We start from the raw sequence: 26,006 nt of genomic DNA on the forward strand, positions 1-26,006 counted from the left end.
CACCGAACTCTGGGTAGCTCGAAAGCTTGTCTCTGCCACCCACAGAACTTGGGCCAATGAAAGATCTGACCTAACCCCCAGTGTCCCTCTCACATTCTGGGGTCAGCAGGCTACAACAACTCCTGCACAGCACAGGCCAGAGAACGTCCCTGCCACAATACCTGGCTAAACTAAAGCAGATCTTCTAGAAATCACCCAGTCCTGAAAAACACTTCAGCTCTCGGCCACAGTGCTGCTCGGACCCACGTCCTTTGGCACGGAAGGAACAAGCCCCTAGCACTTAAGGCTAAAATCCCAACACAGGGTGCAGGTGTAGGTGGAGCTGGAGTCACAAAGGCCTGACCAAGTGCCGAACTATCTCGTGGGTTATCTTTGGGTGTGTGGATGGGATTCAGACCCACCTCTAGCTGTCCAGACGCTCCCATTTGTCTGCATTCAGATCACATCCCCTCCCCGCTTGCCCTGGAAAGGCAGCTCTTGTGGCTGCTAGGTGATTGACAAGTGGTTCTCTGCTGCATAGAGCTGCATGAGGACAGGTGTGTGCATTAGCTCTGCAAGGAGCCTTGTCTGATGAACTCACCCAGGGAGCTGCAAGCCCCTTGATCTTCTCCGCCTCCAGGTCGCTGATGAAGTCGTGGTACAGGGCTACGTACGGCTGCAGCCAGAGCAGCTCTCTTTTCACCGGCTGAAGGATCAGGTAGGGGCTGTCGTTCGTCTCGTACGAGCAATGGAGGGCTGCGATCTTATACTGGGTTGGCTGAAAGGAAACCAGTCCAAGGAATGTGTGAGGAGGCCACGCAATAGTGTAGCTGGGGGAGCAGAGGGAGCGGCCGCTCCCCCGAGCACATTCCCCAAAAGTGGCGCCTTTTTAACTCACTCACAAAAAAAGGTGCCATCTGCTGTGGCGCTTTTACTGATGGGGCAGCACTCCAGGTCTTCGGCAGCAGGCCCATCACTTGCTCCAGGTGTCTTTGGTGGCACTGAAGGACCCACCGCCGAAATGCTGCCGAAGCCCTGTGGAGCGAGTGAAGGTCCCACCGCCAAGGTGCCGCCGAAGCCCCGCAGAGCAAGTGAAGGTCCCGTCGCCAAGGTGCTGCCGAAGCCCTGCGGAGCGAGTGAAGGTCCCGCCACCGAGGTGCCGCAGAAGACCCAGGTGAGGACAAGTGCCGCAGCAAGTGGCACCTTTTTTTCTGATCGCTCCCCCTGTTCCATCCACCTGGCTACCCCACTGAGGTGGCAGCTGGAGACTCCAGCTTGTAGGGGACTGAACCTCATCTAGTGCTGGGGAAAGGGGCAGCATCAGGTGCCCTGAGCTGCATGCTCCCTCTTTCCCAGAGGGGTCGTGCTTAGAATTTACCCAGGGCTGCAAAGCCTTCGCCTGCAGTGCTGACGAGGCAGGACCTTGGATCCCGGGGGCTGGCAATGGGTCACAGAGTCAGCTTAGGGATATTGGCTCAAACCTGGCCTAGGCTGACAGTGACCCAAAGCTGCTATTATGTGATGGCTACTGGGGCCCTCCAGAGACAGAGCAGGGGACCTGCAGCACTCAAGGGCCTGAGTCTAGAGCCAGGCTCCGGCGCTGCGGGCTAGGCCAGCCCCAAACTCTCCGGAGAGAGGGCACAGAGGCGGGCACACAACAAACACTAACCAGCGGGTTATACTAGCACATGTGCATCTGTCTCACAACAGGACTGCCTGGGCAGTGGGAGCTACCTCCCCGGGGGTGGAGCTGCTAAGCCAGGTGTGAGGCGCACACCGGGACTGTCCTGGGCAAGAGGACGTGAGTGGGTCTCGTTCACCATCACCCCCAAACCCTGCATGAAGGCTCAAGGATCCATACCTGTGACCCCAGAGTCTGGCACAGCTCTTCATAGAGGTCCCTAGTCTGCAGGTGAGTCACATTTGGCCTCTGCAGGCCCACCTCAGCCTTGGCGTGCTCTGGACTTTCCACCAAGAGCTTTTCATACTTCAGGATGTTCCTAGCAATTCTTTTGTTGTTGGGGTCTGTTGGGAACAGTACAGTCACGTTACCCCTCGGCAGGTGGCTTTGGCTGTGTTTCGATACTCCACGGACACAAACACCACTGACTTGAGTTCATCTGCCAGCTTTCATAGCATTTTAACAGCTATTTCTTTGTCTGCTCTGGCCTTCTTTGCTGAAGACAAGTAAAATCAGCAGCAGGCAGCATTGTTTTAGCTGTGTCAGTCCCAGGATATTAGAGAGAAAAGGCGGGTGAGGTTGTATCTTTTAATAGGCCGGCTTCTGTTGATGAGAGAGACAAGCTTGAAAGTTTGTCTCTCTCACCAAATAACATCAGAGGAGATTGTAACTCATTCCACTGGAACAATTTACCAAGGACCATGGTGGATTCTCCATCACTTGCGGCCTTCAAGTCATGACTGGCTGTCTTTCTTAAAGGCACACGCTAGCTCAGACACAAGTTATGGGCTTGACCCAGGAATGACTGAGTGATGTTCTCTGGCCTTTGCTATGCAGGAGATCAGATTAGATAAGTGTTCTCAAATGTTTTGTGCTGGCGACCCTTTCACACAGCAGGCCTCTGAGCACGACCTTCCTCATAAATTAAAAACACATTTTTTGATATTGAACACTATTTCAAACGCTGGAGTGGAGCAGGACTGCGGGTGGAGCTGGGTGGGAGGGGCTTGGCCTCTCCGCCATGAATGGAGCTGACAGGCGGATCCCCACCATGTGTGGGGCTGACAGATCACCACCCCCCACATAATAACCTTGCGACCCGCAGTTTGAGAACCCCTGGATTCAATGATCACAAAAGTCCCTTCTGTCATAGACTCATAGACTTTAAGGTCAGAAGGGACCATTATGATCATCTAGTCTGACCTCCTGCACAACGCAGGCCACAGATTCTCACCCACCCACTCCTGTACCAAACCTGTGTTGGAGCCACTGAAGTCCTCAAATCATGGTTTAAAGACTTCCTTAATTAAAACCTAGAATCCACAGTCACTAAGGGATTTCCTGGTTGTCACCAATTCCATGCTGCATCCCATGGCCAAACTGAATTTCATGGGGAGTGTGAGGACAGAACACAGATCCTTCTGCTCTAAAAGCCATACCCTGGGCCACTTGAGCTAAAGTAGGGCCTCTATCACCTGACCCGATATGATACCACGGAGCAGTTCTAATTCTAGCCAGTAGAGGTCAGTGGTGCACATACACAGTGGTCAGTTGGTTATGAAGTTTACCAATTCAGGTAGCAATTTTCAGGTACTTAGAAAAGCGTGTAACAACTAGATACACATGAGAGTCAGACCAGTAAATCCTTAGGCTTGATCTGCAGCCTGAGTTAAGGTCCCTTTGTGCCACTCCAGTGGTTCAAAGAGAATAAATGCTGCCTTCATCAGGCAGCGAAGGATTGCCTGGGGACCGGGCCAGAACCTGGACCGTACACTGCAGCCAGGCTGATGTGACAGAACAGTGCAGCCAGCCTACATTAAAGCAACCCTGGGGCTGCTCTAATTTGCACCTGGAGCCAGTTTGGCCCTGGCTACCCAAGAATTGGAGGAGGGGTGAACTGCTTCCCCCCACCTCAGCTGTGGTGAGCATGAGCTCAGCACAGCTGGTCTATAAACCTGGCGCTCATTTAGCTCAGCAGTTTAGGAGTTTTACAGCCTGCCGTGTAGGAAAGAGCGGCTCTCCTGGACCCACCCTTTCCAGCCCTTCTCCCTGTACTTCCTTGCCACCCTGTTATATATTGCACAGCATGGGGAAGGGGCTCCATGGGCCACAGCTGGAGAACCCCTAGTTTCCCCAGAGCGAAGGGAAAAGTCACTGATTTCCCACTGACAATCACATACCATAGTGAAGAAACTCTCTGGAGAGGCTTAAGGCATGAGAAACATTTCCTGCCTAGGAGAGAGAGAGAGAGGAAACATGGGTGTCCCTGGTACGATGGGTGTCCCATATGCATGTGCTTAAGCCAGGACCCTCTACCCCCTGCTCCTTTTCAGCTTCCACCATGCACCAGAGAAATGGGTCCAAACCTCAGGCACAAACAAAGCCAGATCAGCTGCAGGAATCACTGGCGTTGTCAGTCCCTGACCCACACTCACCAGGGGCTGTGTACAAGCGCGCTCCGAGGTCTGATTCTGATCTGAGCATCACGGCTCAGGCTGATTCAGAGTCATAACAGCGATGACTCTGAACCGAAGCACCACTGAAATCAGTTGGGGGCCCGTTGGCTTCATTGGGCTTTGGCTCGGGTCCGGTGTGCGCATGCTCCCGGTGCCCTGGGCAGGGTGGGAAAGACACTTCCCCTAAGGATCGCACTAGCTTTGATGAGCGATTGGGCGCCATTAGAAGCTGCCCAGTAGAGGCTGACGCAAGGGTGTTCAGGCCACACCCCCTCTCCAGCCAGCACCACCCACTTCTGGAGCAGTGTGGCTTGGCTGTGGGTCCAGCCAGAGAGCAGGCCATGCTGACACCTTACATCATCACCACAGCATGCCATCACTGGGGGCCCAAGCCCTGCATCACACTAGCTTATCCGAGCCTGAATCAAACTCAGCAGCGTAGCAACAGCTAGACAGCCAAGCGGCTGCTGGTGGTACCTGGAAGTGGGGTGAGGGAGGGAGGCTGCCCCTGGACAGAGGATTTGAGGCTGAGTCATTCTGGCTGGCCAGGATGAGATTCCCCCAGTGCTAGGAGCTTGCTGCTGGACATTCAGTCAATTGCAGTTACTGGAGCAGGGTCGAGGAGGGATCTGGGGAGTTAGTGGCTTAAAGGATCAAAGACAGCGTCCAGGCTGGCTGCAGGGGCAGGTAGGATGCCAGCAGAAGGGGCTTTCTTCCATAAACTATAACACACCGCTCAGTCAACAGGAGGCGTCTGAGCAAAACAACCGAAGCCCGGGTGCAGGCAGGGAAATGAATGAGATGAAACAAGAGTTTTGTTATTGGAGGAAATGGAGGGAGGGGAGCTGGCCGGCAGACATAGGGCAAAAGCTCTGGCTGGCTGGAGGGTAGCTTGTTACTGAGTGGGACGAGAGGCTCCTGGGGGGGCCAGCACAGGTGGGGAGATGAACTTGTAACTGATGCACAAATAAGCAAAGCCACCGGAGATGGGTCTGCGCTGCAGCATTCAGCTCCGCTGTGGCCCACGAACCCCACGCAGTCTGGGGAGAGCAGATTCGGCTGTCATGTCACCCCACTACAAAGATAGGAGCCAGCTGCAATCTGGGCTTGGAAACGCAGCCAAATCCCTGAGGGCTGGGCTGTGGCTGCCGTATGCCGGGCTGCTGGTGCAAAATGTCCTGCTACTGGGGCAGTCAGCCCTAGGGGGTTGGGTGGGGTCAGCCCAGCATAGGGGGATCTCCTGGGCATACAGCCAGCATAGTGGTTCCTACAGGACCTCCTCCCATGTGCTGGTATAGAGGGTGTGGCCAGGAAAAAGGAAGTGTGGCCAGCATGTCTTGGTGATCACTGACTTGTGCCCACGTGCCCCAGGATTAGGAGACCACAGAGGTGGTTTAAAGACCTGGCTGGCCAGGTCCCCCTGTCCCCAGTCTGTGCGATCCCTAGTCACAGCCCAGGAGCTGGGCCCAGGTGTTTGCATCTGGGGTGTCAGTTCAGGTCTCGTTTCCATATGCACCCAGTGGAGAGCCCCTCACGTTACCCAACAGAAACAGCATGACCAGCTTTGACTGCCAACTGCCCGTGTTCCTAGCTCAGCGTGATCTGGAACGCAGCCCTGCTGGGCAGGTGAAGGTTGGCCCCATGAACTTGCCTTGAAATAGGAAAAAGCCAGATAGTCCAGCGCATCCTCTAGGCTGCCCTCGTCCTCTGTGTTCCACTCCCCGTAGGAGACGCGGAAGAGGCTGACGGCTTCCTCCAGCCACGCAATGGAGTGGTAGTAATCCGCCCTGTCGTACGCCACCTGCAGGGGATCAGATGAGATGCCGCAACCACCCGGAGGGCTGGAGCAGGGCATGGGGCAGTGGGGTGGGGAGGAGGGGAAGGAAATGCATCTGTGGGCTGTGTTATAACACAACTTGGCCTCAGGGCAGCAGCACAGCAAAGCTCAAACAGAAAGCAGTGGGCCAAATGTGTCCCTGGTCTGACTTCCTGCTAGCTATCTTACTGTAATTTGTTCTCCCTTCGTGATCTGTGCCCCATTGTGCAAGGTGCTATACAGACCCAGGGTAAGAGGCAGCCCGTGTCCTGTAGAGCTTGCAATCTACATAGACAAGACTGACAAAGGACGTATTGTTACTTCCTGAGAGGCAGCGTGGCCTAGTGAATAGACCACTGGGCTGGGACTCATAGGTGCCGACTCTGTGGGTGCTCCGGGGCTAGAGCACCCATGGGGAAAAATTGGTGGGGGCTCTGCACCCACTGACAGCTCCCAGCTCCGCCCCATCCCAGCTGACCTCCACCTCCACCTCTTCCCTTGAGCATGCTGAGTGCCTGCTTTTTCCCCCTGGCAAGCATGGGGAGGAGGGGGGACACAGAGCACTCGGGGGGAGAGGCAGGGCAAGGGTGTGGATTTGGGGAGGGGTCCAATAGGGGCAGGGAGGGGGTGAAATGGGGCGGACTTTCGGAAAGGAGTGGACATGGGGGTGGGAGTTGGGGGCGGGGCAGGGGTGAAGTCAGTGCAGGGCGGGGGCGGGGGGGCGCGAGCCACCACCGGCACCAGGAAAAGTTGACGCCTATGCTGGGACTCAGGAGAGCTGACTTTTATTTGCCACTCTGCCGCTGGCCTGTTATGCAAGTCACTTCACTGCTCTGTGCCTCGGTTTCTCCAGGTATAAAATGGGGTTGATGCTGCTGCTCTCCTTTGCAAAGAACTTTGAGATCTACTGAGGAAGAGTTCTGGATAAGGATTAGGATTTCTCCATATTTCATACATGCCTTTTGTACATAGGGGAACTGGGAGGTTAAGTGACTTGTAGCCCAGCTGTGACCTGAACCACATATCCTGAGTACCTGCTTAGTGCCTTATCCACATGACCAGCCTTCTCTCCCTGGTGATGGGTTTGCCTGTCCCTAAGCATCTTAGCACCGCTGATTCCAACGGGGCTAGTGGCTGAGTCAGACATGCAGGGTGGGACCCTGAGTAATGTCGTTGCCTGTGAGGGTGGGCATAGCTCATGTTCCATTGCTGCTGGGGCTAATCCAGTCAGTGATAATTGCAAGAAGTGAGCTTTCCATCCAGGTGAAGGACTAGCAGAGGCTAGGCAGGGATTGCTGTAAATTCAGCTACTTAAAACACTACAGTGGAACAGCTGTAGTGCTTCAGCGTAGACACCACCTATGCCAACAGGAGGGGTTCTCCAGCTGGCGTAGGTAATCCACCTCCCTGGGAGGCAGTATTAGCTCTATTGCAGCATTGTATTAGCTCTGCCAATGACTTGCTGTGTGTCCTTGGGCTGGTCACTTAATTTCTCTATGACTCAGCTGCATCCTTTGTAAATGGGGACGAGTGATACTTAACCTAATTCCCAAGGGTGTTGTTATTAATTTGTATTTTCATAGAGTGTAGGAGCCCCAGTCATGGCCCAAGACCCCATTGTTCCAGATGTTGTACAAACACAGGCCAAAAAGTCAATTACTGCTCCAAAGAGCTCACAACCTAAGTATAAGTCAAGAAGAGACAATGGGTAAATGCAGAGGGCCTGGGGAATACACAGAAACAATGAGACAGTACAGGCCAGCATGACAGGCAGCGGTCTCAGCACATCCACAGTCTATCTATTTTCAGGATGTGGGGCTTAAGTAATTGATCATAAAGCACTTTGTAATGGCTGAATGATCGCCTGTGTGCCCTAGATCTACTGCAGGGAATGTGGAGTTCTCCTAAATGATGAGGAAAAAGAAATCAGGAAATCTGAGTTACATCTGTGCTGCCCCAGCCCTTCCCTTCCTATAGCCACGGGCAATGAGAAAACCTGTTCTCCGGGCTATAACTGAACTCCCAGAATGTTGTAATAAATCACAGACAGAGGTCGGGACCAGACATCTCCTTGCCCAGTGTGACTGCATGAAACAGGATCGCAGCGCTTGCTGTCACTGTCTGCCAGGAATATCTACGAGATGAGTCAGAAAGGGTCTCGCGATATTTGAGGAAAGAAATATCCAATGTAATTTCTTATCACTGTAACTTCATAATTTCCCCCAAATGGTCAAGGTCACATGCATCTGAAGAAGTGGGTTTTTTACCCATGAAAGCTTATGCCCAAATAAATATGTTAGTCTTTAAGGTGCCACCGGACTCCTCGTTGTTCTTGTGGATACAGACTAACACAGATACCCCTCTGATACTTGTGCACTTTACAACATCCAGCAACTCTTACCCTTGCAAGTCTGATTGTCCCCATTTCACAGCTGGACAGACAGAGGTACAGTGGGGTGAAGTGCCTCACCCGAATTCACATAGCAGAGCTGGGAATAGAACCCAGGTCTCCTGATGCTGCGGCTGGTGCTTCCTCAGGGTGAAGAAATTCTGGGCTAGACTGGAGAGAGACCCAGCTGTTTCTGACAGAGGCATTCAGAACTCGCTTCCTGCTTGCGTGCCTGAGTTTGGGGCCCCCAGCTCCATCTGGGGGAGCTCAGATGGGACCTAGCTTAGCCATCACAGCTGGGACTGGGGCTCCCTGGGCAGCCTGTGCTGCTGTAGTTGGTTCAAAGAGTGATACTTGCTCCGGATGAACGGGCCCCATGAAGGCAGTGTGCACTGGGTCCGGCAGGCCCGTTGTTTAAATTGCATGTGGAGGCTTTCGTAGCAAAGCGAGCTTTGAATTTGTGACAGCGCGACATGAACCCGACGGCGGCAGAGCATCATTATCCGGCCTGGCACACTGACGAGGGATGTATCCCCCTTATATTAGGCTGGCTTCTGCTAATGCTGCATCTCCTGGTACCAGCCCCTGCTCTTCAGCAGGGTGTGCTCCAGGGGGACTTCCACCATTTGTCTTGGATTCCTGACAGTGCTGCTGTGTGCCTGCTGGAGGCTCAGGGCTTTTCCTAGTGGGGGGGAGAGGGCGGCTGATGTGGGTCTTAGGCCCCCTCACCATGAGGCTCTGCCCCCTGCTGTTCCTCTTCCCCCTGAGGTCCCTCCCCTGGCCAGGCCAAAAGCCAGAGCCAGGCAGTAGCAAGAACCACCCAGGGAGCTGTGGGAAGCCCCAGAGTCCTGGACTCTCTACCTGCTCTGGGCAACTTGCCCCAGAGGGTGGGGACACAGGGCAGGGGCTGCTCTTGGGCACCCCAGTTCCCAGCCCAGGGCAGGTGGAGGGTCTGAGGCTCCCCACAACTGCCCAGGCTCCCTGGGCAGCTCTTACGACTGCCCAGCTCCAGCTTCCAGCCTAGCCAAGGGCTGGAGTCCCTGCATGTGGCTCGTTTTCACACCCTAACTGCCCAGCATGCAGCCCAGTCACTGCGGAGTGAGCTGGGGAGACAATTGTGTGGGGAGACGGGTTTAGCACAGACTAGATTAGAAAGAGTCAATCAAGGGGCACTGAGTGGAGGCTGTGGACTCGCTACCAGTCATTTCACTGGTGTCTTCTGTGCCTGAAAAGACAAGGGGCCTACACATAACACATACTCATGGTATCCTAGGCTGGCTTAGTGCATGCAACCATGTTTCCCCACAGTGGCTGGCCCCAGTGGTGACAAACTCTGCTCCTTACAGTGGAAGGGAACTCTTTAGGGCTTATGCTGAGGGTCCTGAGTTCAATCCTGCCAGCACAGCTAATGCTCTAGTTTCTTACACGCACTATTAAACTGACCACTGAATTTGTGGCCAGGAAGCAAATTTCTTCCAGGGCCTATTGACAATGAGCCTGAGGAGAGGGAATTTCATCTTGCGTTGGCTGCCCTGAGGTGGGATCGGGTGGGCAAGTCTTGTCCCATCAGCTGAGGAGGGGCAGGGCATTGATGGATCTGGGAGCTCTTACTAACCCACAGGGACTTCAAGCCACTGCAGTCAGCAGCCCCACCAGCCTTCATGATACATGCAACCCATGTTAACACAGCCTGGCTCTTTGTACCCCTCTAGTGGCTGGAGTCCCTGCAGATGGCTCTATAGGAGATGCTTTTACAAACAGGTTGAGTGACAGCCTGGTAACCCCTTTGCCCATGTCCCTACAGTGCTGACCCTATGGCTCCCCCTTACCTTGCCGACGAGGAAGCAGTCATCAGCGGAGAGCGGGAAGAGCTGCCCCGGGCTGTAGATGTCGGGGAGGTGGGTGCCACTGGCTCTCTGGAACACGCCTTTCACCAGCCCATTCACACTCAGAGCATAGACGTCCTGCAGCCTCATCAGTGCCCGTGCTGCTCCCTCCAAGTCCTCGAACTCGGGCAGGTCCTTCTCCACCTGCGTGTAGCCGTTCTTGAGAGCTGTAATGTCAGTGGGGGGAGGAGGAGAGGATCAGCTGGGCTACGGAGAACGGAAGGCCAGTGCCCAGCTAAGTGCTTCCATTGGCTGGAGCTAAGGAGGGATTCATGAAGAAGGCGCTTGCCTTGAAACACTATCCGAGCAAACGGGACCTTCCCCTTGTTTGCCCATCCAGGGATACCCATCCTGCCCGGACTTGTGCCCCTTGCTCTCACTCCTCTCCGGCTCCAGAACTCACTCTCCCCTATTGTCTGCTGTTATTCCCTTCCCATTTCCTCTCCTCACCTTCTTCCCCTTCCTGGCCATCACCTTCCAATTTCCCCTCCCCTCTCATTCCCCATCACCCCCTTGTCTACTTCCTTCCCCTCCCACTTTCAATTCCTCCTTTGAGCATCCCCCTCATTCTCTCTATATGGAAGTGATGGATCCAGGCCAGGTGACACCAGCTAAGCCTCTGTCTCCAACCCCCAGCTCCTCTGGACACACGGTGGGAGATTCACAAAGGCATGTAGGTGCCTAACTCCCATGGGGATCAATGGGAATTAGGCGCTCAAATACGTCTGTGAATCCCACCCACTGCGCTCGTCTGATGATTCAAAGCAGGTCAAGCGCTGGGGATATGCGGCAGCTGTGGGTTCGGCACACCCCCCTCTCCAGTACCTTGAGTGTTCTCACTGGCCTCCAGGCTGTGCACCACATTCAGCCAATCGGACTGCAGCCTCTTGATCAGCGTGTAGGCGAGTAACGGGTTCGCCGCAGAGCCCCCGGCTCCTAGGTGCAAATCCTGCACCTTGTTGTAAAACCTGGAAGGCATGAGTAGGGCAATCCCTCGCAGACACTGGAACCAGCTAGCGTGGGCCATTGCAGCAGGTTGGGCAGTGGGCTGGGGAAACTCCTCAGCAGTGAGATCTAGAAAGACTGGGGGATGGCAGTTTGAGGGAAGCGCCATCAATTGCAACTAGACAGGACAAAGCAGGGGTCAGGTGGACTGGTCCTGCTTCCTCAGCTGGAGGAAGGGCGGGGCTCTGATGGATCTGGGTAGATCTCGTATGATAACAAGAACAGAGCGGCTCTTAGTAAGCCCTGGAGAACATAGCGTGTAGCGGGAATCAGCAGGATGGGCCTAAGCTAACATCTCAAATGACTTTCATTCCCCCGGCTCCCCTCTACTTGAGTTCAGATCAAACCCACTCAGAAATGCAAGGGGTAGAAGGGGTCACTGCCTACTGTTCACATGAGCTTGTGGTGCCTGGTACTTTGTCTTTTCCATGGGCATATCAGCCGTTGCAATGGCCTGTTCCATTGTCTGGCTCATAGATACCCAAGCCCCAGATCTCTGCTTTGACTCCAGCTTGGATATAATGTTAGATTTTCTGTTGTACTCAGCTGAGCAGGGGAGAAAGCCATAAAATGGTGCCTAGAGCATGACTCATTCCAGATGTTACTCATGTGACCAGTTCTCATAAAAAGGTATTTTCCACTGACCTCATTATTAGACTTCTGAGCTCAAATCCAGATCCTGAGATTATCTCCCTGCAGTAAATGCCTCTGTGTGAGGAGTCACATGGCCCTGACCCCTCCATAAACAATGATGACTGGAGGGTGTCACCTGGTCAGTCAGAGGGGCCAGAATGAACCCCCCAGGTCTGCACACCATTCAGCTTTGGGCTGTTACAAAATCTGAACCTGGAACTGGGTATATTACAAATGGCCCCTGTCATTCTAATGAGATGAACCAAAGCCCCAGAGCCAAACTCCCTTTGTGGTTGAAATCTAGATCCATAGCTTGCGCCCATCTCCAGTCAAATGCAAAGGATACTCCTGAGGGAATTCTGTGCCAAAAATTAAAAATTCTGTGCACAATATTTTAAAATTCTGCAACGTTCTTCAAATTTTGTCTATAAATGTGGAGGCTTCAGCCTGGACAGTGGGGAGCACAGGCCACTGGCTGCACAGAGGTGGGAAATCACTGTGCAGCTCCCCTCCCCAGGACATGGACTCAGCGGTGAGGCTGCACCCAACTCTGACACAGCACAAGGACCAGGTGCACCAGGAGGGGAAAGGCAGGCTCAGCAAGGCAGGATCCAAGTGTGGAGGGGCTTAGTGTGGGGGGATCCAGGTGTGGGTTGATAGGGTTGTGTATGAGCCAATCTGGGTGCAGGTGGCTCAGTGGGGGATCTGGGTGTGGGGGGGAATCTGGATGGACAGCAGCTTGTTGGAGGGTTCTGGTGCAATGGTAGCAGAGGTCCAGGTGAAGGTAGTTGGGGATCAGTGGGAGGAGTCTGGGTATGGGGAGGGTAGAGCTCAGAAGGGGAGTCTGGGTGTGGGGGGCTCAGTGGTGAGTCCAGATGCTGGAGGAGTGGGGCTTAGTGGGATGGGGATCCAGGTTCAGCTGGCTAGGGCTCTGTAGGGCAGGGATCCAGGTGCGGGTGGCTCATTGGGGTGGTCCAGGTGCAGGGGGAGTGGGGCTTATCAGGGGGAGTTCTGGGTGCGAGGGCAGTGAGGCTTGGTGAGACGGTCTGGGTATGAGAGCATCTGGATGCACGGGGGTAGGCAGGATGGGGGAGCAGCTCCCTGTACAGTGATCCCTCCTCCTGCAGCTGAGGAGCAATGGGTGGGGGAGGGGAGGTGAAGTTTGCAGAGCTTTCTACAGATGGGGGAGAAATCTGAGGGTGGGTCTGGCACGGCCCCAGATGCTGTGCAGGGGAAGAGGAAGTCCCGTCCTCTCCAACCCAGTTGGGACTAGCAGCTGAACTTGGTGCAGGGTAGGACCGCCCAGCCAGGTCTTCCCCAGCCCCGCAACCTGCCCCACAGTGATTTACCTCTCTGCTGACTGATCTGGGCTCCTGAAACATACTGCTGGGGAGGGTGGTCATTTTTCTGTGGGGAAGCAAAGAAATCTGCTGGAGACATAAATTCTGCATGTGCACAGTGGCGCAGAATTCACCCAGGAGTAAAATGAGCAAGACATATTTCACCTACTCAGATCTCTCTCTCACTATTTTTATTGCAGTAGTTCCTTGCAGCCCCAGTGAAGATCAGCACTTCATTAGCTAGGCCAGTGGTCCCCAAACTTTTCACACTGTGCCCTCTCATACCTCTGCCGGTGCCCTGTCCCCACAAGTCACCATCAGCAGCCGGGGCTGGGAGTGGACCCGCGGCCAGAAGCCTAGGCTGGGGGCAGGGCTGGGGCTGGGGCTGGGGCCGGGACCACAGCTGTGAATCAGGGCTGAGACTGGGGCTGCAGATGAAGGCAAGGCCGAGGCTGGAAGCAGAGCGGCAGCTGGGAGCCAGGGTGGTGGCGGAGCAGAGCTGGGGGTGGAGTGGGCCGGGGTGGCACTCCCTCCCCAACCTCTTTGGGGGCTGGCCCATGCCCCGCCATGCCCCACACTTTGGGGGCCACTAAGCTAGACATTATACAAACACAAAGTAAGACAGTACACAGAAAGAGCCAGGTTGCTGTGACCAAAGAATAAATGTGAGACTTTCAAGATCTATTCATGGACAATTTATAATGAGAAGAGAAACCTGTAGAAAAATATTTTATTGTGAGTGAACTGCTGAGCTAATCGCTACACTACATTGCTTACACACTGCAGGGGTAGGTGCCACAGAAGTCAGAGGGGAAAAGATCCATGAAAGCCCTGGGTTCTAAAGACAACAGGAATGTATTTAAAATGACGCAAGCGTGTGGTTGATCAAACACTTCCTAGGCAGATACCTCTGGCAATGTCTACAAGACTCATCTTGTACGGAAGCCATACAAGTATCTTTTATTGCATCTGTGTTTTCCCTGTGTGGAAGGTAGCCACAGATGTAACACAAGGAAGCAACAGTCCAAAGAAATAACAGAGGAAAGGCGTATTCCCTGGTCCTTCATTGAGAAAACCTATCACTGACGCCCATGTAAGTTTAGCCCCAAGGAGCACTATGTTGAAATTAAGTACGGATCTCAAGATCTGGTCCATATTCCTAATTTTTGTTCCAGAGCCTGGCTCTCCTCTCACACTAATTCGGTTCAACTCCACTGATGTCCAGGGAGTCACTCCTGATTTCGGCCAATGCTGTTCAGCAAGGTACCTACACACACGCCCGACTTAAGCCAGTGAGTAGTTAGTGCCACTGGAGTTGGTGGGAATGTTCTTGTGGTTAAAGGTACCTTGCTGAATCAGGCTCTTAGGGTTTGTCTACACGGAGCAGCAATGCAGACTGTGGGGTCTAAGTTCTAAAGTGCATTCACACCCCTGTGGCTCACACTGCTGCTCTGTGTACACTGGCCTTAGTGCTTTTCAGTCTGATGAGAATTATAACCCATCAGACAGTAATAACTACCCTAGAATTAGTTCTCTGTCTGGAGATGAACCAGTTCTGTCTGTCTTCTGGGCCTTGAGCTGCCTATTTACAACTGCTTGCAATCCTGAGGCCCAGCGTTCATTGGCCTCTCAGTGAAGCACCACAATCCGCACGTCATTATTCATTTGTATTTAAGGCAGGGGTTTTCCCAAGAGCATAACGACACAGGTGTCTAACTCCCATTGAGTTCCAGTGGGACCCGCCACCTCCACGCAGAGCTGCCAAGGTATTTTGGTGCCTAACTCTCTTAACCTCCCTGGAGAATCCCAGCCTAAGTCCTTCCGTGGGTAAAACTCCCTTTGATGCCAATGAGCCAGATTTTGACTCCCTAACTCCCGCTGGTGGGAAGTTACTCTGCTGAGGTCAGTGGGAGTTTTGTAGGCTCCACTTTGGACCAATGAAAATAGAGTCTACGGCTCAGGCTACCACCCTCACCCATGCCAAGAAGCACTGGCAGCACCCAGGAGTAAGTGCTACTCAGCGTGAGCGAATGCTGCAGGATCAGGCCTGAAGGACAGCCTGGGGGATGACCTCAGACAGAAGCTTCATCCAAGGAAGGGCTGAATTAAGATCTTGGGATTTGGCCCAATAGCTGGATCTAGTCTGTTTACGGAGGTCCCTAGATCCGAGGTGGAAAGGACAGCCCAGGTCATGGGATTCATCCCACTGGAGCCATGGGACAGATGTGAACTCCCATTGAAATACCTTTGAGGAACTGGCCCTCGGATACTGCAGTGATGAGTGCGTGACAAGAAGCTGCATAGACCTGAACAGAGCTTCATTTCAACCCGTTCCTTAGTCACACGACGCAGTTTACTCCTTTAGGTTTAATTCGGTCCCAACAGTCTCCTTTCCCCCACCCCCGCTAGCTCTAACAGCTCAGAACCAGTCCTTCCAGCCCTCCCATTTTTAACAGCAGCCCTTCCCTGGGCACGTCACCCTGAGATTTCACAGACAAGCTGCAATTTCCTGAGGTTCAGGAAGAACCCTGTCCTGACTCACAGCAGAGCATGGCCCACTGCACGCTGGGCTCAGGGGTCACTGTCCTGACCTCCCCACAGCAGGAGCATGCTACTCACCTGGAAGCCAGTTTCACTCTGATCGTGGCAAGTGGCACTGACGTAAGCGGTTGGCTTGTTTGTAGGGCCTTACTAAATTCATGGTCCATTTTCATCAATTTCACAGCCACAAGATTTTAAAAATTGTAAATTTTGTGATTTCAGCTGTTTAAATCTGAAATTTCATGGTGGTGTAATTGTAGGGGTCTTGACCTGAAAAGAAGTTGTGGCGGGGGGGGAGTGTTGCAAGGTTATTGTAGGGGGAGGGGGCTGTGATACTGCTACCCTTACTTCTGCACTGCTGCTGGCAACAGCGCTGCCTTCAGAGTTGGGTGGCCAGAAGCGGCAGCTGCTGGCTGGGATCCCAGCTCTGAAGGCAGCACAGAAATAAGGTTGGCAATACTGTGACCCCTCTAAAATAACCTTGTGATCCCCCTACAATTCCCTTTTGGGTCAGGACCCCCAATTTGAGAGTCACTGGTCTGCGCCGTGAAATCTGTATAGTATGGGATAAAAGCACACAAAAGACCAGATTTCATGGTCCATGATGCATTTTTCATGGTCGTGAATTTAGCAGGGCCCTACTTATTTGTATGTGTAATGCGCTGTGGCATTACATTGTGATCAGAGGCCCCATTGCGCTGTGTAGCCCTAGAAGCAGACAAGGCCCTTGCCTCAGAGAGCTTCCAGACTAAGCAGTGAGACTACAGCAGGCCTCAAATCCAGATACCAAATGTGCAACCCCTCACCTTGTTTTACTCACCCTCACTGTTAACAGCACAGATCAGCCCTTCAACCAGAGCTAGCGGTGACACCAAGCACCTCCCACTCTTCTGAGGTCATCGAAGGCCTTGCTAGGCTGGAGGTTTGCCCCGGTGCCGGCCACCATTGCAATCCCAGTGTAGACAGGCAAAGCTGCTATGAACTGTCATTTGCACTGATGTGTCGAAATCCAGGAGCTCATAGTGGTGCAAATCATGTCTACCCTTGGGGTTTGCACTAGTGCAGTTACACCAGTGGCTGGCTCTCAATGACTGAAAGCCCCCGTGTAGACAAGACCTAAGTGTTACTTAAAGTCAATCAATCTATGCTGATTTACACCAGCTGAGGATCTGAACATGAGCTCCCAAGGTGGTGCTGTGGCCCAAAGGGCTAATGCAATCCTCAGGATTTGGCAGTGTCCCAGTCGTGGGAGCCACACTTCAAGAAGGATTTTGATACATTAGAAAGGTTCAGAGAAGAGCTGTGAGAAAGATTAGAAGATTGGAAAGCAAACACCTAAGGAGCTCAGTAGTGATACATCCAAGGAGCTCAATCTAGTTAGTTTATCATAGACAAGGTTATGGGTTGACTGTGGTCACTGTCTAGAAGTAGCTACACGGGGAATAGAAATTTGATAATAGAAGGTCCTTCTTTGATCTAGCAGACAAAGGCATAACAAGAGCCGAAGGCTGGAAGTTGAAGTGAGGCAAATTTCATCTCGAAAGAAGGCCCAAAAGAAATTAACATTGAGGGTAATTAACCATTGTCACTACTTCCCAAGGGTGGTGGTGGATTCTCCATCACTGGCCATTTGCAAATAGGATGGCTATGCTCTAGGAATTATTTTGGGTGTGTTTCATGGCTTGTATTATGCAGGGGGTCAGACTAGATGATCACAATGGTCTGTTCCAGCTTTGGAATCTATGACTCACAGAAGCCATTCAGCTTCCCAACTCTCATGATTTGATCACCCGTCTCACACTATGTGAGGTCTGTCTCAAAGCCCCAGCTCCCGGGATCATGAGAGATGCTTTTTATCTGAATGTAACTTTCTAGCTCTCATGATATCAGAGCAAAGCTTGAAAACACATCCGCTAAAGGCTCAAATGAAATGACCCAAAATGTGTTGTTTTGAGTCTCGTGATTATTTTTTGGGGGGAGGAGGAGAGGCTGATTCATGAGTTTTGAATGATTGGGGTTGGCAATAATGAAGCTGGGAAAATCTCCAGGAGCACAGGAATATTCTGTCTCTGACAGTGGCCAACATCAGATTCTCAAGGAAGGGGTAAAAACCCCACAGCAGAAGCAGCTGTGGGACAATTTGCCTCATGTCTCGTTGGCTTATGCACAGAAACGTGAGGTTTAATATCCATCCCATCACATTTTTGTAAGCATGAGTTAGGATAAAGCTAGATATCCGTGTTATCCCCCTGCCTGGGGCTGCAGATCTGACCCTGCTGCCAACCTGACTGCATCCTGCTTTGTTATTTCACATGTTAGGGCAATAATTCTGAGTCATGTTTGTTATTGGTGGAAAAGCAGTTGCATTTGGGGGCCAGGTCCCACAGCTGTGCATATGACCTGCTCCGTGTCTGTGCCAAATAATGCCACAAGGTTCATTGCTAATGAAATACATCATTCCTGAAATGTGCTTTTGTTTCCAGACATTTTACACTGCTCCATGCAGGAAACCGCAGAACGGCTGAATGCTGCATTGTTGGGATTGGAGGCTTTCCACCACGAAGCCTCAGGCTGATGGGCTGATGTGGGACTCCGTAGTTAGCAAAGAATGGAAAGGATTATTGCACAATGCTCAGACTCTGGGTTTTCTGGGCAAAAATTTCTTCTGCACTACAGATGACTTGGGAAGTTTCTCCTCTCACTTACGCCAGTTTTACATCGGTGTAACTCCAGTGACTTCATTGGAGTTATTCTGCATTTACGCCAGAGCAAACGAGACCCAAGTAGGTCCTTTGGCACAGCGTCACCCCTGATTGCAATGGCATGGCCCTGCTTGCACCAGGAATAGGCTTGGACCTTTGCATGTCACACACACTACGAATGAGCAATGCAAGTGCACTGCTGCTGACTCCTGTCCTGCCCAGCTGGGTCTGTGCAGATGCATGGTAAGACTGAGCAACAAACACCACAGCTGTGACATCTAGTTTATCCAGTTAGCCTGGTAGGCCACCTACACACACACGCACACAATCCCTGATGCACGTGTCACACACACACACAGGGTCACTCACATGCACACCCCTACATATGCATGCTGCACACACACTGATACTAATGCCTAGACATCCTCATTCACTTGCACAAACACAAAAACAGGTACACATTCACCCATGCACTCACTGGCACACTTACATGGGACACTCATATGTATGCATGTGCTGTACATACAGACACAAACACACTTAACACTGTCAGCCCGGAGATCATGAATCTCAAACCCTGTGTAAAGTAAAACAGGGGCTACCCCTTTAGACCAATTAACAGCCGACACAAATTAAAATTCCAGTACTGGGCTTGGTGAGGCATCTTGCAGGACCCCAACTGCACCTGGGAGAGCTGGGTAGACACTGACAGACACATGCTAGCTGGATTAGAGTGAGCACGCTGAAATAATGTGGCTGTTGCAGCACAGTGGCCTGGGCTTGCCGGCCGAGCACAAGCCCACCTGACCCCTTGGGTCTGTATTCTGGTGCTGTCCATTCTGCTATTTTCACTTACTCTTGGGGGGATTCTGCGGGACTGCGCACCTGCAGAAAATGCCCCCTACCGAATTTCTGCGTTTCCCTGCAGAAAATGTCAGGGAAGCAGCGGGGGGGGGGGCGGGGGCGGGGAGGGGGTGTGGAGACCATGTGCACGGGTGTTTTGAGTGAACTGTCCCCCAACCAGGTGAGCATGGGGGGCCACGGGTTACGTCCCACTGCCTCCCAGCATCCTTTTCATTTTCTGCAAGCGCAGAGCTGCCAGCTGAAGGAGGCTGCGTTCCCTCCGCGACTCTGCAGCTGAACGCTGCTCCTGGGTCTCAGTGCATCGTGCTCCACTTCTGTTGGTTGGGAGCCTTCCTGTTTCTGTGCAACATGTATGCCCCTGTGGGGGCTGGTAAGGCATGGGGGAAATGAGGGAAGGGGGTCAGGGTGGGGGAAGAGGCAGTGGGAAGGAAAGGGTGTGGAACAGGGCAGGGGAGGGAATGTTGGAATGAAGGAGAAGGATGGAGAAGAAAAGGGTTGAGGAACTGTAGAACTGATAAATGAAATTGTTTTTAATTGTTCACTTATTAATGTAATTCTGTTCACCATTCACTACACTTGCCTGCATTGTAACTTCTGTTCACTGTTTGATTTGTATTTCATATGACTTGGCATTGTGCTCTCTCATACACTTTGTATTAGAAAATTGGTAGAAAACTTGTATCAAATGTTATAGCCCCTAAGATAGTATACTAAAGTGAAAGAAACATGTGCCTTTTGCTAGAGGTGGATAAGATCTCCCCCCTCCACCACTCTATAATCAATTTCCCCATTGACTGAATGAGGTGTGAATGAGTGAGGCTTGGAAGACACCACCTCCAGACAGCTACAACAGTTAAAGAGGAATGGGAGCCAGAGCAAAAGACAATGCAATTGTCAAGTGGGCCCAATGGAGGGAGCAGACATACTGACGACCTCAGGGATTAGAGACCTTCTTTAGAAAACGCCCTCTTTGAGCAGCATTGGACAACACCCAGAAAAAAAGCAGCACAAGACAACAGACACAGACCCAGATTTTGAATCTAGTCTGGATTTGCATAAGAGGGAAGCTGCTATAAATACGAGGTGTCTTGCAGAAGGACCCTGGGTCTCCTCTTGTCACCGTAGGAGCATCGATCCGGATCGGCAGAAGCCCGGCTCCACCCCTCCCCCATCTAACTCACCTGGCCAGTGCAGTTAAGGGGAGCAACGTGTTGGTAACAACAGCAAGACGAGTGTGTTTGTGTCTGTGTGTGTGTGTGTGAATGCATGACTGTAATATATCATATGCATATGATAGAGTATTAATTAATACCTGTATTACTAAATAAATGTGGCGTTTTACCTTAATCCCCCTGAAGAGATCCTGTATAGTACTTTGAGTACAACAGAACCACAGGGGGAAACGGGAGCCCAGCACGTGGTGTCCCCTCAGCAGCAACTGGGGCTCCCCCATTAAGCAGGTCCATTGACCCCTCATCCTGAAAAGCCGCACCCTCCTACACCTGGACCCCTCTGACAAGCCGCTCACACCCAGACCCCCACCCACTGAGCCCCAACAAGCTGCAGCTGGACCCCCATCCCCATAAAGCCCCACTCCTCCAGCACCCAGACCCCCGCAGCCCCACACACCCAGATCCCCCTGCCAAGCCCCATCTCTCCACACCCAGACCTGCCCTCTGAGCCCAACCACCATCACCTGGATCCCTTGCAGAGTCCCATTGCTCCTGCAGCTGCAATCCCCCAACAAGACCCTGTGTATTCAGATCTCTCACTGAGCCACCCGCACCCAGATGGCCCCACACAGAAACCTCACCCCTCATACCTGGATTCCCCCCTCACCAAGCTCCTCCACACTTGGATCCTGCTGGGCTAAGCCTGCCCAGCTACACCTGGTGCTCAGGGCCCTGGGGTGTTTCTGGGGCAGGTTCCGCCCTTGCACCGTGTCAGGGTCAGGTGCAGCCTCACTGCTGAGTCCCTGTACTGGGGGCTGAAATATTTCAGCCTGATTACAGTCCTGGGCTTAACACTACGGTATTTGTGTCAAATTGAACAGCCTGTGACAGACAGGAGGTGAGAGGATCTAATGGTCCCTTCCAGGCTTCAACTCTATGAAAACACACTCACTCACACACACACACGTATCATACACACACAGTCCTGGGCACACACACTCACACACACACACGTATCATACACACACAGTCCTGGGCACACACACTCACACACACACATGTATCATATACACACAGTCCTGGGCACACACACTCACTCACACACACACACGTATCATACTCACACAGTCCTAGGCACACACACTCACTCACACACACACGTATCACACACACACAGTCCTGGGCACACACACTCACACACATACACACACGTATCATACACACACAGTCCTGGGCACACACACTCACACACACACACGTATCATACACACACAGTCCTGGGCACACACACTCACACACACACATGTATCATATACACACAGTCCTGGGCACACACACTCACTCACACACACACACGTATCATACTCACACAGTCCTAGGCACACACACTCACTCACACACACACGTATCACACACACACAGTCCTGGGCACACACACTCACACACATACACACACGTATCATACACACACAGTCCTGGGCACACATACTCGCACACATGTATTGTTACACACACACGGTCCTGGGCACACACACTCACTCACTCGCACACACATGTATTGTTACACACACATGGTCCTGGGCACACACACTCACTCGCACACACGTAGTATACATACACAATCCTGGGTGCAGACATTCACTCACTCACACACACATGTATCATACACACACAGTCCTAGGCACACACACTCACTCATTTGGACACATATATTGTTACACACACACAGTCCTGGGCGCACACACTCACTCACTCGCACACATATATTGTTACGCACACACACAGTCCTGGGTGCAGACATTCACTCACTCACACACATGTATTATACACAGAGTCCTGGGCGCACACACTCACTCACTCACTCACACACATATATTGTTACACACACACGGTCCCGGGCATGTGTAGAACTGATGAATGAAATTGTTTTTAATTGTTCACTTTATTAATATAACTTCATAAGTAAAGTTTTACGAATGAAACAACATTCATTCATAAAACCAGTTACCCTGATAATTGGCTAATTGACAATTAAGATGCTTGTTAAGAGCCACAGTTGTTCAACCTGCTGCCTTTGTAAATTTCACTATCAGTCCAATTCCTGCTTAAATCACAGAGACTTGCACTGTTTCAGTATTGCAACTTCTGCTCACCATTCATTACACTTGCCTACATTGTAACTTCTGTTCACTGTGTCATCCACTACACTTGTCTATATTGTAACTTCTGTTCACTGTTTGCCATATTGTTATTCAAACCCCATTTTAAAATGCTCACTCCATTTTGTGAAAGCTTCCTCCAACCTTCATTTTTGCAAACCCTGCTGCAATCTCATTAGTTTAGGTTAAATGTGTGAATGAGGTATATGTATGGATGATGGAATCAGCCTCCACCAGAGTTCAAACACCAACTGCTGAAGATGCAGACAAGAGCCCTACCAAAGTAAGAAGAGTCCACCCTAAAAAGAAACAAACAAAGGTACAATAGAAGGAAGATCAAAGCCAGATCCCAGGCTGAAAGTCACCTCTGCCATTGACAGGTGATCAGTCACCAAACTCAGAGGCAGCGTGACACAGCAAGACCTATAGACTCTGGATTCAAACTAAAGCCTACAAAAAGGATGGGTGCAGGAGCGGCGCCAGAGTTTCTGGCGCCCTAGGCAGAATTTCAGGGGCGGCATTTTGTGTGCTCCCCACAGGGCGCGTGGGAGCTTCCGGTTCCACTCCCATTGCACCGCCGAAGAAGGATCCTCCGCCGAAATGCTGCAGGTGACAGTGGCAGTCATTGAGCTGCTCAATTGCCTGCCGCTGTTTTCCGCAGCACGTCAGCACAAGGTCCTTCTTTGGCGATGCGACAGGAGCAGAACTGGAATCTCCCGTGCGCCCCATGGGTAGCGCACAAAATGCCACCCCCCGAATCCTGGCGCCCTAGGTGACCGCCTAGGATCACCTAATGGAAGCACTGGCTCTGGATGGGTGAGATGGAAGACTTTGGAGGGTAACATTCTGCTGCCAATGTGGAAGGGCATCGGTACATGCCCAACGGAGACCCAGCCCTTCCTTGTGCCCGGCTGTCGTGGCCAGTTAGCAGCTACAAGCTACAAACCCAAGCTGCAAACTCAAGCCACAGACTCAAGCTATGTTCAGAGCTGCAGAACATCTGATGGATGTGTATGTGTATGTATAAGTATTAAGTATTAGTTATTGATCATAAATCAAATTGTGTTATCATCATAAATGTGACATCTTTGTCTTGCCCCCTAAAACGATCCAGTGTAGTTTTGTCTGCATAACCCACGCACACTCACTCACTCACACATGTATTGACATGCACATGGTCCTGGGCACACTCACTCACACATGTATTGTTACACACACACGGTCCTGGGCATGCACACTTGCTCACTCGTACACATGTATTGTTACATACACACACACACAGTCCTGGGCACACACATTCATTCACTCATACACATGTATTGTTACACACACACGGTCCTGGGTGCACACACTCACACACGTATTGTTACACACACACACACATGGTCCTGGGCACACACACTCACTCACTTGCACACATGAATTGTTACACACACACAGTCTGGGGCGCACATACTCACACACATGTATTGTTACACACACATGGTCCTTGGTGCACACACTCACTCACTAACACACACGTATTGTTACACACACACACACACAGTCCTGGGCATGCACACTCACTCACTCACACACTTGTATTGTTGCACACACAGTCCTGGGCACGCACACTCACTCATTCACACACATATTGTTACACACACACAGTCCTGGGTGCACGCACTTGCTCACTCACACACTTTTTTTTTTACACACACGGTCCTGGGCACACACACTCACTCACTCACACACATGTATTGTTACACACACACGGTCCTGGGCACACACATTCACTCTCACACGTATTTTTACACACACATGGTCCTGGGTGCACACACTCACTCACACACCTGTATTGTTACACACACACAGTCCTGGGCGCACACACTCAGACACGTATTGTTACACACACACACACACAGAGTCCTGGGCATGCACACTTCATTCACACCCACTCACATGCCCTCCCTGCCTGGGAACCCTCAGCCTGTGAGCAGGGACCATCCTTCTCAAGTGTCTGGAAGGGACCTGGCACATAGCAGCTACTACTGCAAACCAGCATTACTGCTAATAACAAGCACAGCTGCATCCATCCCTTCACTCCCCGCACAGGCCCTTTGCTAGCACATCCCTGGCTGGCGCCTCCTGTGTTTGGTTTGCTCACCCACCAGCCCTAGGTGACTCTCCAAAGCCCATCTTCTGTGGCACCCGGGACTCTCTCTCCTGCCTCTTATCGGTTTGTTTTAAACTCGCCTCTCCTGCCGCTCTAGGCGCTTGCACACCGACGAACAGAGACGCAAACCAAATGCAAAATGCTCTCTGGTTCCCTGCTAATCAGGACCACACGAGCCCAAGGGAGTTAGGTGCCTGCATTCAGCGGGAGTTGGGCTTTGGAAAATCCCAGCCCCATTGCTCTTTGGGGCAGGCACCGTCTTTCATTCTGTTTGTACAGCCCCTAGCACGATGGGGTCCCGCTCCAGGCCTGGGGCCCTCCGGGAGCCAGTGAGCCACCTTCTTAAATACACGGGCTCCGAGGCGCCTCTGGATCAGCTGTCCTGCCACTGAAGCTAATGGGGCTGCACTGGAGCGACAGGGATGGGGTGGGCAGGCAGGGAGGGTCCCTTCTGCAAGGAAAGGGATTGTGCCCAGCCACGTGCTTTAACCAGGGGCCAGAGGGGACCCCAGCGGGGGCAGCTGACCACTGGGAAAGTTCATCGCTCCGTGTCCTGGCTGCAGCCCGTGGGGGCCTCTGTCCAGCTGCCTCCCTCCCCCAGTCCTGCCCGTCCCGTGTCCGAATGGCCCGGCTGATCCAGACTTTGCTGGGAGCCGGGTCCCGCGGCAAAGCCAGGCTGCCGACTGCAAGAATCCGGACTGACGATCAAGGCTGCGGACACCGCGGGTAGTGGGGGTGTCGCTGACGGGGGGCGGGGGGGGGGCGCAGGGAAAGCCAAAGGGTCCCGGGTGCCCCAGCTCAGGCCCCTCTCCGGGTGCCGGTCCCGTTACCTCCGCAGGTCCTTTAGCCGGTGGGTCTCCGCCTCCAGGTAGGCTGCCAGGTGCCGCAGCAGCCGGGTCTCGGTGGCCAGCGCCTGCCGCACGGTGAGCATGGAGGTGAAGGTCTCGCCCTGCGCCCGGCGCAGGCAGCCCAGCCACAGACCCAGCGCAGCCACCTCCGCCAGGCGCATCGCTCCGGCGCTGCTGGGGGGGCGCCGGGGAAAGCTCCGCTCCGGCTGACCCCCCCGGCTCCCCAGCTCGCGGCCCCGGCTCCGGGATCTTCCCCTTCCAGCGCCCGGGCAGCGGCACGTTCGCCCCCAGCCGGCAGAACCGGAGCCCGGCTCCGGGCGCTCCGCCTTGGCCAGTGGCAGGAACCGGCACTGGGGGAGGAGAAGAGCCAGATGCGAAGC

The 26,006-nt window shown here is 52.7% G+C and overlaps 1 protein-coding gene across 1 annotated transcript in view; it reads right to left on the minus strand.

The window, feature by feature from the left end:
• P4HA3 (prolyl 4-hydroxylase subunit alpha 3) overlaps positions 1 to 25,787 on the minus strand; it is a 39,637-nt gene extending 13,850 nt beyond the window's left edge. Inside the window, exons 1-7 of the mRNA XM_032781147.2 lie at positions 25,609 to 25,787; positions 11,033 to 11,175; positions 10,151 to 10,374; positions 5,768 to 5,917; positions 3,841 to 3,892; positions 1,841 to 2,004; positions 581 to 757 (exon numbers count right to left, since the gene is read on the minus strand). Coding sequence (XP_032637038.1) covers positions 581 to 757; positions 1,841 to 2,004; positions 3,841 to 3,892; positions 5,768 to 5,917; positions 10,151 to 10,374; positions 11,033 to 11,175; positions 25,609 to 25,787 — 1,089 coding nt within the window. The remainder of the gene's footprint in view (positions 1 to 580; positions 758 to 1,840; positions 2,005 to 3,840; positions 3,893 to 5,767; positions 5,918 to 10,150; positions 10,375 to 11,032; positions 11,176 to 25,608) is intronic.
• Between the last annotated feature and the right edge of the window lie 219 nt (positions 25,788 to 26,006).

Source organism: Chelonoidis abingdonii, chromosome 1 (assembly GCF_003597395.2).
Source record: "Chelonoidis abingdonii isolate Lonesome George chromosome 1, CheloAbing_2.0, whole genome shotgun sequence".
Classification (NCBI taxonomy): domain Eukaryota; kingdom Metazoa; phylum Chordata; order Testudines; family Testudinidae; genus Chelonoidis; species Chelonoidis abingdonii.